Below are 16589 nucleotides of genomic sequence, written 5' to 3'. Positions count from 1 at the left end.
TCCATACATTTTCCCTGAAACTCAAAAGTACTCTTTACATATTGAATGCTTATCAAGAGAACATCCCTGGTCATCCCTACTCCTTCTGATCTGGCGGACATTAAACACAAATGCTTCATTTGTAAATTATGTCTGAGTGTTGTAGTGTGCCCCTGGCTATCCATAAATAAACAAAAACATTGTGCTGTCTGGTTTCCTTAATATAAGCACTTTGAAATGATTTATTATTTTACTTTTGATACTTGATATTTAAAACCAAATACTTTTAGACTTTTACCCAAGTTGCATTTTACTGGGTGACTTTCACTTTTACATTTTCTACTAAAGTATCTTTATAAGTATGACAATTGGGTACTTTTTCCCCCACTGACTATTTGAATCTTTTTTACTTTCTTTGCTTTCAGGACCACAGGGAAGGGGTGGTATGGGGAGGGTTCTCTCTGGTCGCCGGGAGGGGGTGGCTGGTCTGGGGAGTGACTACAACCCTAGTTGCTAGGTGGGGTGGGAAACATGGTTTCCGGGGGTTGGATTGAAAAATGTTGGCTGGGTGGGGTTGAGGGAGTTGAAGAAGGAGGAGGTTGGGGGTAGAGGCCCACTTATGTTTTCTTTCTTTTCCTGTTTATACTGAATGTATTATGACTTCAATTCTGTATGCACTTCTTGCAGTTTTTTCTTCTTCTTTTGAGTGGCAGCATGAGTGAGTGGGTACATGTTTTATAAAAAAAAAGATGTACCTCTACCACCCCTAACATTAAAAAAACAAAAACATAAATAATAATAATTACTTGGTCAACAAAAATGTTGTTTCACTGCAACGGCAATTATTCCCCGATATAGACAGTCATAAAGTCTACATCTCCATCTATTCTCTAGAAGTCTCCACAAAGCTAATCACTAAGCTAAGGACTCTGGGACTCAACACCTCCCTCTGCAAGTGGATCCTGGTCTTCCCGACGGGCTGCCCCCAGGGGGTAAGGTTAGGCAACAACACATCTACCAAGCTGATGCTTAACACGGGGACCCGTCAGGGATGCGTGCTTAGTTCCCTCCTGTACTCCCTGTTCACTCCCAAGCACGCCTCCAACACCATCATTAAGTTCGCTGACGACAACGGTGGCAGGCCTGACCACCAAAACCGATGAGACAGCCTATAGGGAGGTGGTCAGAGACCTGGCAGTGTGGTGCCAGGACAACAGCCTCTCCCTCAACATGAACAAGACAAAGGAGATGATTGTGGACTACAGGAAAAGGAGGGCCGAACAGCCCCCATTGACATTGACAGGGCTGTTCGGCATGTCGAGAATTTCAAGTTCCTTGGTGTCCACATCACCAACAAACTATCATGGTCCAAACACACCAAGAAAGTCGTGAAGAGGGCACAACAACACCTATTCCCCCTCAGGAGACTGAAAAGATTTGGCATGGGTCCCCAGATCCTCAAAAGGTTCTACAGCTGCACCATTGAGAGCATCCTGACCGGTTGCATCACCGCCTGGTATGGCAACTGCTCGGCATCCGACTATAAGGCCCTACTGAGGGTAGTGCGTACGGCCCAGTACATTATTGGGGCCAACCTTCCTACTAACCAGGACCTATATACTAGGCGGTGTCTGAGGAAGGCCACAAAAATTGTCAAAGACTGAAGTCACCCAAGTCAGTGTTCACTCTGCAACCCCACTTCAAGAAGTAAACGGAGCACCAAGTCTAGGCCCAAAAGGCTCCTTAACAGCTTCTACCCCCAAGCCATAAGACTGTTGGACAATTATTCAAATGGCTACCTTAACAATTTGCATTGACCCCCCCCTTTGTTTTTACACTGCTGCTACTCGCTGTATATTACCTATCCATTGTCACTTTACCCCTACCGACATGTACAAATTACTTCGACTAACCTGTACCCCCACACGTTGACTTGGTACTGGTACCTCCTGTATATAGCCTCATTATTGTGTTACTTTTTACTTTAGATTATTTAGTAAATATTTTCTTCAATGCCATTTAAAAAAAAAATCAAGTTTTGGTTAAGGGATTGGAAGTAAGTATTTCACCGTATTTCAGCGTACGTGACATAAGATTTGATTCTTCTCTCCAACAGCTATAATTACTATGCCGGCAAGGGTTGTGGGTAACGCAGGCCTCATGGTTTGTACACGTGATAAGTTCCCTTGGTGACTGACAGAGGTCTGAGGGACCAGGGGAGGGCATGGCCTCTTAAACACACAGCTGTCACCAAACATGTCTCAGACAAACCACGCAGCTACAGCCACTTAAAGCCCACTATAGGCTGTAGTGCTGCTCACTCTCCCTGCTTTCCTTTCCACGTAAAAAAATATTTTAAAAAACATCTGTAGTGGAAAATGTAGTGGAAAACATTTAAATATAACTTTCTGTAAAAGAGTGGGATAAACAACCAAAATCTACTCAAAAAAGGAAGGACATTATAACTGAAGTATCTGAAACTTGTCACTATAATTTGAGGCGTACCACAGATACTCCTACTGCTGTTCCATCTTTACCAGATCTATTGTTAGCAGTTCAGTAGCTGACTTACTGGCTAGGAGGAGGCAGGAGAGGGCAATGATGTAGAGCTGGCGGACTGCTACGTCGTAGTGGTCCATGAACAAATCCAGGAGGTAGACGGCCAGGTGGCGAGCCGCTGGGCACAGCTGGTAGCGGTTACTGAGGACAGCCAGCAGGTCAGCAAAGTAACGCCGCATCCCTATCTGAGGAGAGTGGGACTTGTAGGTGGGCAACTTCAGCTCCTGAGGAAAGCAGGTAAACGAGAGGAGACAGGATGAGAGGGAGTAAGGATATGGCAGACTGTGGGGCGGCAGGGTAGCCTAGTGGTTAGAGTGTTGGACTAGTAACCGGAAGGTTGCGAGTTCAAACCCCCGAGCTGACAAGGTACAAATCTGTCGTTCTGCCCCTGAACAGGCAGTTAACCCACTGTTCCCAGTCCGTCATTGAAAATAAGAATTTGTTCTTAACTGACTTGCCTGGTTAAATAAAGGTAAAATAAAAATAAATAAATAAAAAGACTGCAGAGTTGAATTGCGTATACAGACAAAATACAGTACCGTGTCAGGAGGCATGTGAGAGCATGTGCAAAGAGTCCACTTTCAAATGTCAATCACAGCCAAGAAACTGCAGTCCATTCTTGACCATTGGCCAAAATATTGCTCAATAAACTCTGTGAAATACAATACATGACCAAAGGCATGTGGACACATGCTCGTCGAATTCTCATTCTAAAATCATTGGCATTAATATGGAGATGGTCCCCCCTTTGCTGCTATAACAGCCTCCACTCTTCTGGGAAGGATTTCCACTAGATGTTGGAACATTGCTGTGGGGACTTGCTTCCATTCAACCACAAGAGCATTAGTGAGGTCGAGCACTGATGTTGGGCGATTAGGCCTGGCTCGCAGTCTGCGTTCCAATTGCTCCCAAAGGTGTTCAATGGGGTTGAGGTCAGGGCTCTGTGCAGGCCAGTCAAGTTCTTCCACACCGATCCTGACAAACCATTTCTGTATGGACCTCGCTTTGTGCACGGGGGCATTGTCAAGCTGAAACAGGAAAGGGTCTTCCCCAAACTGTTGCTACATATATGGAAGCACAGAATCGTCTAGTATGTCATTGTATGCAGTAGCATTATGATTTCCCTTCACTGGAACTAAGGGGCCTAGTCCAAACCATGAAAAACAGCCCCCAACCATTATTCCTCCTTCACCAAACTTTACCGTTGACATTGGGGCAGGTAGCGTTCTTCTGGCATCCGCCAAACCCAGATTTGTCCGTCGGACTGCCAGATGGTTTATCACTCTAGAGAACGCATTTCCACTGCTCCAGATTCCAACGGTGGCGAGCCTTACACCACTCTAGCTGACGCTTGGCATTGCGCATGTAGATCTTAGGCTTCTGCGCGGATGCTCGGCAATGGAATCCCATTTCATGAAGCTCCCGACAAACAGTTCTTGTTCTGACGTTGGAACTCGGTAGTGTTGCAACCGAGGACAGACATTTTACGTACTATGCACTTCAGCACTCCCATTCTGTGAGCTTGTGTGGCCTACCGCTTCGCAGCTGAGCCATTACTGCTCCTAGACATTTCCACTTCACAATAATATCACATACAGTTGACCGGGACAGCTATAGCAGGGCAGACATTTGACAAACTGACTTGTTGGAAAGGTGGCATCCCATGACAGTGCCACATTGAAAGTCACTGAGCTCTTCAGTAATGCCATTCTACTGACAATATTTGTCTATGGAGATTGCACGGCTGTGTGCTCGTTTTTTATACACCTGTCAGCAACAGGTGTGGCTGAAATAGTCGAATCCACTAATTTGAAGCGGTTACTTTTGTGTTGCTTCATTTGTGTTGCTTCGTTTGTTGCCGCTCTGCTTATTGCATTTTCACAATAATGCAGTTCACAAGTGGAACAATAACATTAGTGATTTTGAATTTCCAATTCATTAATAAATTCCCTTCCACAATTCAACAATAATTTTGTGCAAGTATGATGATGTTATTAAACCCATCAGAATCTTAGCACCCACTACCCCAGAGTCAGTTTGTCAAATTTCTGCCCTGGTCAACTGTAAATGCTGTTATTGTGAAGTGGAAAAGTCTAGGAGCAACAACGGATCCGCCGCAAGGTGGTAGGCCACATAAGCTCACAGAACAGGACTGCCAAGTGCTGTAGCTCATTTAAAATAAATTAAATTGGTTTCCATGGCCGAGCAGCCATACACACAAGCCTAAGCTCACCATGCGCAATGCTAAGCATCTGCTGGAGTGGTGTAAAGCTTGCTGCCATTGGACTCTGGAGCAGTGGAAACAAGTTCTCTGGGTTTGGCGGATGCCAGGAGAACGCTACCTGCCTGTATGCATAGTGCCAACTGAAAAGTTTGGTGGAGGAGGAATTGCCTTGTGGCTGAATGCAAGTCCCTGCAGCAATGTTCGAACATCTAGTGGAAAGCCTTCCCAGAAGAGTGGAGGCTGTTATAACAGCAAAGGGGGGGACCAACTCCATATTAATGCCCATGATTTTGGCATGAGATGTTCACAGAGTACACTACATACTTTTAGTCATGTAGTGTACAACCCAGCAGAAAAAAAACTGACTTCTTGCAGAGAAGTGCTATTAATACATTGAACATCCTTCGGTGAGTAGACGACAGAGGTAAAGGCCTCCATAGCAACAGTCAGTGGGAAAGAATGGTTTGTGCATCAAGCTCTCATAAAACACCATGCCCTTGTGCAGGGGTGGAACGAGTATTGAAATGTCCTACCCATATGTCGTAATATCTAATAATGTAAAGTTTCTGTCTCAAAAGATCATACATATACGTTTTTTAATTTGTAGAATCGTGTGGCGATTTCCGTCTGTCCATGTTGCAGAGATCAGCACAGCAGGGCCGCCAGCAAACGTGTGGTGAACTGGCTTCTGCCCCAGCACATAATTTGGTTTAATAAAAAATAGACACAAAAGTATTGGGAAAAAAAGGGACAAAGCACAATTGTTTAGACTACAGGTATGAACGTTTTTACAAAATTGGGACATTAACTTTTAGAAAAAAATCTCCTAACCGAAAAAACAAAGTTGTTTTTCTTCCACAAAACGTAAATCACAGTGCAGTTATCACAGAACTACCACCAACAGGCCTCGGACATCTTAATAAAGGGAAACATAAAAACTTGACAAATACTTTACGCAACAATGCTGTTACGTTAGTAGGAAATGTGCATCTTTAAAATGATTTGCCACGGATATAAATAAGCACTCTGTACGTCATCGTCATTAAGTTGGAAAAATTCTGTGCTCCTATCGAGTCTTCTGCTGCACTTTGCTTTTAGCCGACCAACGTTAGAATGTAGCGATCCATGCTTTGGAAACATGCTGAAGAACAGACTGACTGCTGGGAACATGTCTACAACTTCATCAGCAAGCTGTCAAATTATCGTAAATAAGTTACAAACTGAAGCTTCACGCTGTTTATCAGTGCACAACATCAGATAGCTAGCAAAAATTTGATCCCTGTGTTTGTCAGCGAAGCGAGCTAGCAACAGGCAGCTGATGAAGTCACTGGTGACTGATATACCTTAGCAATAAAGCCCGGGGGGGTGTGGTATATGGCCAATATACTATGGCTATGGGCTGTTCTTATGCAAAACACAACAAGGAGTGCCTGGATACAGCCCTTAGCTGTGGTATATTGGCCATAAACCACAAACCCCCAAGGTGTCTTATTGCTATTATAAACTGGTTTCCAATGTAATTAGAGCAGTAAAAATAAATGTTTGTCATACCCGTGATATATGGCCTGATATAACACGACTGTCAGCCAATCAGCATTCAGTGCTCAAACCACTCAGTTTATAATTGTACATATACAGCAGTAGAGCGATGTCTTGTGCACATTCAATTTTATAAATTTTCCTCATGATTTGTCAACTCGTGCTCAATTAATCTGTGCTTCAGTCTGATCAACTGTAGGGTACTGATAACAAACCACAGCTGCAGGTAGCCTAGAGACGCCTATGTAATCTGATCCCCTCTGGCCAGGGGAAACCGAAGCAGTAACATCATGCATTTATAGCCTAAGCTATGTTCTGTAATTATAGCCTAAAACAGGCTAATTTATTTGTGCTAATAGAAAATGTGAATGTGACGAAATTTGGTTTATATTCAAACGTTGGGTGGCTAGGCTACCTAGGACTCTTCAATCCTAAACTAGACTGGACTTGATAACTGGAATTAATTCATCAACACCATAGTGATGACATACTGTGTGCGTAACTTTTCAATTACAGATGCAAAGGCCTACAAGATGCAAGCCTGCGTAAAGCAAGCTCAGACCTGTTAGTTCTATTGTTCAATCGCAGTTCTTGTCTCTTTGTACGTGTAAAGACCCCCCCCACAATTAGTTTAGTTTTAAAATAGAACTCATATGAACAAGTACAAGGTTGCTGCAGTTTGACAGGGTTTAAACATTCAAAGCCATTTTAAAAAAGGGTGGAAAGAGTACTGAGATATCCTACTCAAGAAGAAGTACTGTTATTTATATACAATTCAACAGCTACCCCATTGAGGGGGATTCTGGGGGTCCTAGTCCAGATGGGTTCCAAGACCTGTCCAAGAAACAGCTGCGGCGCCCACAGGAAGACGACAAAAGGAGAAAGGAACAAGGAGCTCCTGTAAGTTGACAGAACATTCAAATAAGCCTGAGACATTTAAATAAAACTAACAATCGGCAAAAGAGCTTTCGGTGTCTAGAGTATAGACCCAGTTTTGAGTCAAATCTAAATAATTCCAAATCAAACTTTATTTGTCACGTGCGCCGAATACAACAGGTGAAATGCAACCTTACAGTGAAATGCAACCTTACAGGCTCTAACCAATAGTGCATAAAAAGGTATTAGGTGAACAATAGGTAAGTAATGAAATAAAGCGACAGTAAAAAGACCGGTTATATAAAGTAGCGAGGCTATAAAAGTAGCGAGGCTACATACAGACACCGGTTAGTCAGGCTGATTGAGGTAGTATGTACATGTAGATATGGTTAAAGTGACTATGCATATATGATGAACAGAGTAGCAGTAGCGTAAAAGAGGGGTTGGTGGGTGGCTTGACACAATGCAGATAGCCCTGTTAACCAATGTGCGGGAGCACTGTTTGGTACATGAATGTATAGTTAAAGTGACTTTGCATATATGATAAACAGAGAGTAGCAGCAGCGTAAAAAGAGGGTTGGGGGCACACAATGCAAATAGTCCGGGAGCCATTTAATTACCTGTTCAGGAATCTTATGGCTTGGGGTAAAAACTGTTGAGAAGCCTTTTTGTCCTAGACTTTGTACTCTGGTACCGCTTGCCATGCGGTAGTAGAGAGAACAGTCTGGCTGGGGTCTTTGACCATTTTTGGGCCTTCTTCTAACAACACCTTGTATAGAGGTACTGGATGGCAGGTAGCTTAACCCCAGTGATGTACTGGTCCGTACGCACTACCCTCTGTAGTGCCTTGCGGTCAGAGGCCGAACAATTACCGTACCAGGCAGTGATGCAACCAGTCAGGAGGATGCTCTCGATATTGCAGCTGTAGAACCTTTTGAGGATCTCAGGACCCATGCCAAATCGTTTTAGTTTCCTGAAGGGGAATAGGCTTTGTCGTGCCCTCTTCATGACTGTCTTGGTGTGCTTGAACCAGTCTAGTTTGTTGTCAATCACCACCTTCCGGAGACACCTGAAACCCCACCTCTTTAAGGAATACCTAGGATAGGATAAAGTAATCCTTCTCACCCCCCCCCTTAAATGATTTAGATGCACTATTGTAAAGTGGCTGTTCCACTGGATGTCATAATGTGAATTCACCAATTTGTAAGTCGCTCTGGATAAGAGCGTCTGCCAAATGACTTAAATGTAAATGTAAATGTAATTCTACTCAAGTAAAATTACTGACTTTCAAAATTCCTCAAAAACGTACAAGTACTCGGAAAAACTAGTCAATTTCAGTAACAAGAGCAGTTGTAATGGGTTACTTTACACTGTCCCTGTGGTAAAAATAACCTGGTTTAGCGCTTATTCATCCATTTGCTGAAGTATTTATTCAGTGAAGAAAATGCTATATGTGAGGTTTCACCTGTCACATTCTATTTCTGAATAGCTGGTGATGAAGTCAGATCTGGCCAGCATGTACATTTTTTCAAACTAGGGTGGTGTGTCAACATCAAAACTCTGGAGATTGCATTCCGTCACGATGAACAAGGAATGTCAGCATAAAGTTATACATCACTTCAGCCCCATTATCTGTCGCTGTTTTAGGTCAATGTGTTTAAGGTTAGCTATTGGATAACAGGCAGGACGAGAGGGACTTCATATCTGTACTGAACAAAAAATATAAAAACAACATGCAGCAATTTCAACGATTTTACTGAGTTACACTTCAAATAAGGAAACCAGTAAATTGAAATAAATTAATTTGGCCCTAATCTATGGATTTCACATGACTGAGCAAGGGTGCAGCCAGGCATAGGCCCATCAACTTGGGAGCCAGGCCCAGCCAATCAAACTGAGTTTTCCACCCAAAAGTGCTTTATTGCAGACAGAAATACTACTCAGTTTCATCAGCTGTCAGGATGGCTGGTCTCAGACAATCCCACAGGTGAAGAAGCTGAATGTTGAGGTCCTGGACTGGCAAGGTTAAACGTGGTGGTCGCTGGTTGTGAGGCTGCTCGGATATACTGACAAATTCTCTAACACGACGTTGGAGGCAGCTTATAGTGGAGAAATGAACATTCAATTCTCTGGCAACAGCTCTGGTGGACACTCCACACTCCTTCAAAACTTGAGACATCTGTGGCATTGTGTTGTGGCCTTTTATTGTCCCCAGAACAAGGCTTTCTGGGATCTTTTATTTCAACTTATGAAACATGGCACCAACACTTTGCATGTTGCGTTTATATTTTTGTTCAGTATAATAATGTTGAGTCTTTGGCAAGAGAGCGGTACTGGAATCAGGATAAAAGCAAATGCTCCACATACAGACAAAGAGCTTCCATTTAGCAGTTCCTACAGGAAGTGGGCATGATATACAGCCGGGCTATAAACAGCCACAAACAGCCAGAGCGAGCCATGTTGGCACATTTCCACTGAGGAACTGTCTCACTGAGCCATAGCTCCGGCGGGCCTGCTCTAAGTTGGGGCCAAGGCAAGGCCACTGGTACTTTTCAGCTGGCATTTACATAACATTGGCTAACTGTGAGGTTACACCTTCTCACAAAGAAGCTGTTTTAATTATGCTGAGGTTGTTGATTCTGCTCTTTTTTTTTTCTTCTTTTTTTTTACCTTTATTTTACTAGGCAAGTCAGTTAAGATCAAATTCTTATTTTCAATGACGGCCTAGGAACAGTGGGTTAACTGCCTGTTCAAGGGCAGAACGACAGATTTGTACCTTGTCAGCTCGGGGATTCGAACTTGCAACCTTTCGGTTACTAGTCCAACGCTCCAACCACTAGGCTACCCTGACGCCCCTTCACAAAAGTTCTCACAGTCAGCCCTAGCTATGGAAACACAATTTCCCAAGTGTATTCCACGGATATGACAAAACATTTATTTTTACTGCTCTAATTACGTTGGTATATAATAGCAATAAGGCACCTCGCGGGTTTGTGGTACAAGGCCAATAAACCAGGGCTGTATCCAGGCACTCCGTGTTGCTTCATGCATAAGAACAGCCCTTCGCAGTGGCCATATACCACACCCACTCGGGCCTTATTGCTTAAGTGTAACACACTGGTGTTACAGTCAAAAAGCAGCAGAGTGGAGTAGTCAGGTCCTCTGTGCTCCCTAATCCAGTCAACACAGACAAACAACAACCCAACGTTTGCCTAGAACTAACCTCTTCCACCCATCCGAACACAACACAGATCTCCTCTTAGTTTAGCTGGAGGCATCAGCTCATATGCCCAGGATTTGCTCAAAATAAGCATTGTCAATATGACAAATTACCATTTAGGATGTCCGTTCAATATAATCTCTATTTCAAGACGTTTTCAAGAACCATCAAATAATAAGAATGAGACGTTCACCTTTATTCGTAAAGACTGGTGGATGTCTGCAGCGAGCTGGCTCTTCCACCACTGCCCCTCCCGTTCCATCTTGCCAGTAGTGAGTCGTGCCCACGGTCCACCCTGAAGAAAACATCGAGCAGTGTCCAGAAACTGATTAGATCCCTGTCCAAACGATTCTACATCACTGGTATCATCTCATTCATCATGGCAAATGTAGGAAAACTGACACGTTTCACTTTAATTGTTGTATGAGTTAATGCGTTATTTCAGTGGTACCCAAACCATTTGGATTTTGCAGCAAAAATAATGCACTCAAACTGTCATAGTAGTATGTTGGACGTGTGCAGTCATCGAGTTAAGAAACCACCAGGTGCTCTAGCGGATTGCAGTTTATTACACTTGGGTAATTAAATGAATATGTAGGCTACCCTAAAACATTAGCCAATCTAAAAAGCAAGCACCTCACTCACAATCGGTATTGCAAAAGGTATGCTAATGTTCAGACACATGTAAATTGTCGGCTTCGTTCACATAAATTGTTACTTGGCTTAATTTACCACGCGTGGCAATTCACCTAACCGCTAGAAAGTTATGAACTACCAATCGGATATTTCTGAGAATTGTCCAACGCAACATGACTGTACAACGGAAACTGTTGGAAAGGTTAGTCCACAACGTGCAAAACGAGTTATATTTTTAGGCTAATATCTATTAAAACGTTACCTTTCAACCTGCTTTTACCACTGAACACTGCAACACTCCGGAGTCCCAGACCCCTTTGTTTCAGACCAGCCGCAATCTGAGATTAAATCCTTCGCCGACAGTTTCCCAACAGGAAAATATCAGCAAAATAACCAACTCTTAGTTTAATCGTCAAGAACCCACACCTAAAGACCGGGATATTGTGGTTGAATTATGTTTGTTTTTATTTACGCCCCTCTTCATTCGCCCCCTGTGATGTGATCCTCGATCTCAATGGAACTCGGTCAGACAACTAACCACACGCCGCTCTCCCTCTTAGTATGGAGAAAAACTGGAATGGTCTCTGCATATAAAGATAGCGCCCTCAACTAAAATAATATTGGGGTGGATATTCTATGTAACATCCATACTTGTAGGCTACATTGTTACAGGATTTGAACTTCGTGTTTTATATTCTGGGGAGATCAGGCCTATTTGAAAATACATTAAGCTATTGAACGATAGTGGTACAGGTCGTAGGCCTATATGTCTGGACAAACTTATTATAATATGTTTCAATAATAATAATCTATATCCTATTTTTTGTGAACTAGAGGAATTACACCAAAACCTGCATCAGTGTTGCAATGCAATCAGACCATGTATGTAGGACAATGGCATTATGATTCCACATTATGATTCTTATGCCATTTCTCTGTTTGACCAACAGGTGGCACATGAACTAATCGATGTTTGCCATGGATCCATTTTCATCATCCTGGACATACTTTATTGCGTTTTTAGAGAGATACTTTCATGTTATTGCTGAGTAAATGTTCATGTGCGTGTGGGGGTGGGGGGTTTGTTTGGATTTCTACATCAATAACATACATATTTTCCATGATTGCACAGCCTGTTGCCATATTTATTTTATTTAACCTTTATTTAACTAGGCAAGTCAATTAAGGACAAATTCTTGTTTACAATGACGACCTACCAAAAGGCAAAAATACATCCTACGGGGGCTGGGCTTATTTTCTTTATAAAAAACATATATAGGACAAAACACACATCACGACAAGAGAGACCTAAAGACAACAACATAGCAAGGCGGCAACACATGACAACACAGCATGGTAGTAACATGACAACAGCACAAAACATGGTACAAACATTATTGGGCACAGACAACAGCAAAAAGGGCAAGAAGGTAGAGACAACAATACATCACGCAAAGCAGCCACAGCTATCAGTAAGAGTGTCCATGATTGATTCTTTGAATGCAGAGATTGAGATAAAACTGTCCAGTTTGAGTGTTTGTTGCAGCTCGCTCCAGTCGCTAGCTGCAGCGAACCGAAAAGACGAGAGACCCAGTGATGTGTGTGCTTTGGGGACCTTTAACAGAATGTGACTGTTAAAGCCTAAACATTTATGATCTGTAGGGTTATGTATCAGGCATTTTCCATTGGACCAGGTCTGCATAATTTGATGAAATGTGTTCAAATTTGTATTTGTTTAGAAGAGTGCAAGAGAGCATGCAAACTAATAAGGCGTGAAGAATCCAGGAGTAATCATACCCTGTCCATCACTGTAGGGCCATTCCCACATACAGACCCCCTCAGTCACCCCAGACACATAAGTTAACACCATAGTGTTACAGTTGATCCCAGCTGATCTGCAGTGACTGGGGCTTTGCACACCACAGACATCTAGCAGAGTGGGGCTTTAGCACACACAGCAATACCAGATAGCTCATTGAAATGCTGTGAATGCCATGCCACCAAACTATTTGGCGCTGCCATGGTAAATTGGACCAAATGTCCATTCCCTGTCTTCTTGGTATGGTTGGTATGGTCGTGTCCCATCAGGCGCATGGCCCAGCAGGGACGTTTGGCACAGCACCATGACACATTTAACACAGGGGGATTTCTCAACTGCTGATTCATGATCCCACAGCAGCACTGCTACAACAACAGTCAATAAGACAAAACTTGCAAAAAAAAGAAACACTTATACTATAACTATCAAAGTTAATATATCTATAATGTGCCCACTATGTGTCCTTACGTATATATTTATTCATTATTACATCAACCTAAATCCGGTGCCTTTTGAGAAATGTAACTTGTTCTAGGTCGTCCAACAATTCAGTGCCTTTTGAGAAGTGTAACTTGGTAAAAAAAAATAAAAAAATGATTTCACAAAATGTTAACATTCTGTCATAAATAGCACATGTTCAACTTCATAAAAATAGGTATTTCCATCTCAAGAGGTTAAATAAAAAAGTATGACTATGGTAAGTTCCTATTAAGTGCCAAATAAAGTAACAGGGTTGACAATTACTTCTTAAATCAGCCATAAATGTCCTCATGACAGGGAGAATGGAAGCTTGTTGTGTGCAACATGGAGTAGCAATTGAATGCAAGCTTCACCCCAAAAAATGAACTGCTAAAACATTTCTAGCCTGTCCATCTATGGGTAACAGGGTCTACGTGTTTTGCTCAACCCACTCAGTTTTCCACCACAAAATACCAGAAAATTGCAAAAAAGAGTAGAACCAGCTCACCTGCTATTACTCTATGATTTGACTATTAGATGTTCAATGTTTCTTTTTTTTAAATACATATTTAAAAATGAATAGTTTTCACCATATTAAAATGAGAGTGCAGTTTATGTAACAGGGTGACATTAAAACAAGGGAGAGAAATAAATAATAATCTTCAGAAATGACTTTGTCAAAGCAACAAAATAACTAGCGCTTTACAACGATGGTGAAACTTCAAATTTAGTGATTAAGTGGGTTAAAAAAAAACTTCCCAGAAGTGACTCAGGGTTGACAGGGGGACAAACCAAAATGCTGAATTTTGGCACTGGCAAGTCTTTATTCATATTAAAAATCAGATTTTTTGGGGCGGCTTTTTGCATCCCCCTAATTTAAAAAAATATGAATGATTTAATCTTTAAATCAGTCTGTTGCCATATTTATTTATTTTATTTAAACTTTATTTAACTAGGCAAGTCAGTGAAGAACAAATTATTATTTACAATGCAGGTCCAAATGTGGAATCCCTACCCTTGCCGATATCATGGACAGTAATGGTTTGAGAACATTCCAAAATTTGAAAGATACATACACATTACCAGGCAACTCCTTTTTTCTATATTTACAACTTAGTACCTGAACCCCCCTCCCCATGTGATAGGTATAAATGGAAGTACATTTAATATAACAGCCTTTTCAAATTCAATATTGGTGAACAAGTTCTACTTAAAATATCAAAGAGATGCAAAAGGAACTCATTTTGTGGAACGACCCTATTAAGGAAACGTATAGGTTCCTCCTATACCTACAGTATCCCTACCGTCAAATAACAAAGATTCAATGTACAGGAGCCATTTAGTGGCCCAGCACTTCCCCGCGCAACGCACCCACAGAACCCCAGGCCTATCTCACTGATGATAGTGTTATGGGGCTTCAGGGGCTATTTATAGCCAGCCCTGTGACTGTGAGTACGCTGGCCATGCTAGGTGGATTCCAGTGGTATGCTCAGCTCCAGTACAACCCAACCAGCACCTGCTGCTAGAGCTAACTGCCACGCCGTCGTTTCAGCTCCCACTGGGCCTGGACCACATAGCCCCAGGCCAAACCTCAGGAGGAGAGAAAAGAAGGTCAGACAGTCATCCAGTCATCCATTTATTTTGGTTGGCCTGGTGATTTGTTTGTGTCTTTCTATTTTTGTAACATTTCAGATCTCTTGACATTTAAAGGCGTGTGGTTCTTTTGTTTCAGGTTTTGTTGGAGGAGGATTTGACTGGAGTGGTGGTTGATGTGTGAAGAGTTTTCTCCAGACTGGGCTTTAGGATCTGGTCAGAGGGCTCAGGCTGACATGACATGAGGGGGGCCTCCTTCTAGTTCACATGAAGGTAACTGTAGATCATAGACGTCTTAATGGAAGTGTCACTTTTGCAGACACTTTCAACAAGCACTATCTTCTACAAACACACGTTCAACTGGAGAATTCCTACAGGTCAGATCAGATACCTTCAGATTCTCACCTAATAACTGCATTTTCACAAAATGTCACAACCCTGATAGAGGTTTCAAAGATAATGTAGATAATATACATTTACTATTACCCAGATACATTTTATTTGATACTTTTACATTTTGATATACAAAAATAGATTAGGAAAGTAAGATAAGGGAAATTAGGCAGTGATAGAGTGATGCTGAGACTTAGATTTTTCTATTTAAAATGCATGTCAAACAAAAACCAATGATTGCAAAGTTAAACAAAACCATACAACCACAGTTCCAGTCAAAAGTTTGGACACACCTACTCATTCAAAGGTTTTTATTTATTTTTACTATTTTCTACATTGTAGAATAATAAGGAAGACATCAAAACTATGAAATAACACAAGGAATCATGTAGTAACCAAAAAAGTGTTAAACAAATCCAAATATATTTGAGATTCTTCAAAGTAGCCACCCTTTGCCTTGATGACAGCTTTGCACACTTTTGGCATTCTCACAACCACCTTCATGAGGAATGCTTTTCCAGAAGTCTTGAAGGAGTCCCCACATATGCTAAGAACTTGTTGGCTGCCTGTCCTTGACCCTGCGGTCCAACTCATCCTAAACCATCTCAATTAGGTTGAGCGATTGTGGAGGCCAGGTCATTTGATGCAGCACTCCATCCCTCTCCTTCCTGGTCAAATAGCCCTTACGCAGCCTGGGGGTGTGTTTTGGGTCATTGTCCTGTTGAAAAACAAATTATAGTCCTACTAACCAGATGGGATGGCGTATCCCTACAGAATCCTGTGGTAGCCATGCTTGTTAAGTGTGCCTTGAATTCTAAATAAATCACTGACAGTGTCACCAGCAAAGCATTCCCACACCATCACACCTCCTCCTCCATGTTTCACGGTGGGAACCACATATGCAGAGATCATCCATTCACCTACTCTGCGTCTCACAAAGACACGGCGGTTGGAACCAAACATCTCAAATTTGGACTCATCAGACCAAAGGACAGATTTCCACCAGTCTAAAGTCCATTGCTTGTGTTTCTTGGCCCAAGCAAGTCTCTTCTTCTTATTGGTGTCCTTTAGTCGTGGTTTCTTTGGAGCAATTTTACCATGAAGACCTGATTCACGCAGTCTCCTCTGAACAGCTGATGTTGATATGTGTCTGTTACTTGAACTCTGAGAAACATTTATTTGAGGCTGGTAACTCTAATGAACTTATCCTCTCCAGCAGAGATAACTCTGGGTCTTCTGTTCCTGTGGCGGTCCACATGAGAGCCAGTTTCATCATAGCGCTTTATGGTTTT

At 42.2% G+C, this 16589-nt stretch overlaps 1 protein-coding gene across 1 annotated transcript in view; it reads right to left on the bottom strand.

Moving 5' to 3' along the window:
* ccnjl (cyclin J-like) overlaps window positions 1-10686 on the bottom strand; it is a 34821-nt gene extending 24135 nt beyond the window's left edge. The window contains exons 1-2 of the mRNA XM_064978667.1: window positions 10591-10686; window positions 2552-2762 (exon numbers count right to left, since the gene is read on the bottom strand). Coding sequence (XP_064834739.1) covers window positions 2552-2762; window positions 10591-10659 — 280 coding nt within the window. The 5' untranslated portion in view covers window positions 10660-10686. The remainder of the gene's footprint in view (window positions 1-2551; window positions 2763-10590) is intronic.
* Window positions 10687-16589: the final 5903 nt, after the last annotated feature.

The sequence above is a fragment of the Oncorhynchus masou genome, chromosome 11, assembly GCF_036934945.1.
Source record: "Oncorhynchus masou masou isolate Uvic2021 chromosome 11, UVic_Omas_1.1, whole genome shotgun sequence".
Classification (NCBI taxonomy): domain Eukaryota; kingdom Metazoa; phylum Chordata; class Actinopteri; order Salmoniformes; family Salmonidae; genus Oncorhynchus; species Oncorhynchus masou.
This window is presented reverse-complemented; position numbering and strand designations above follow the sequence as displayed.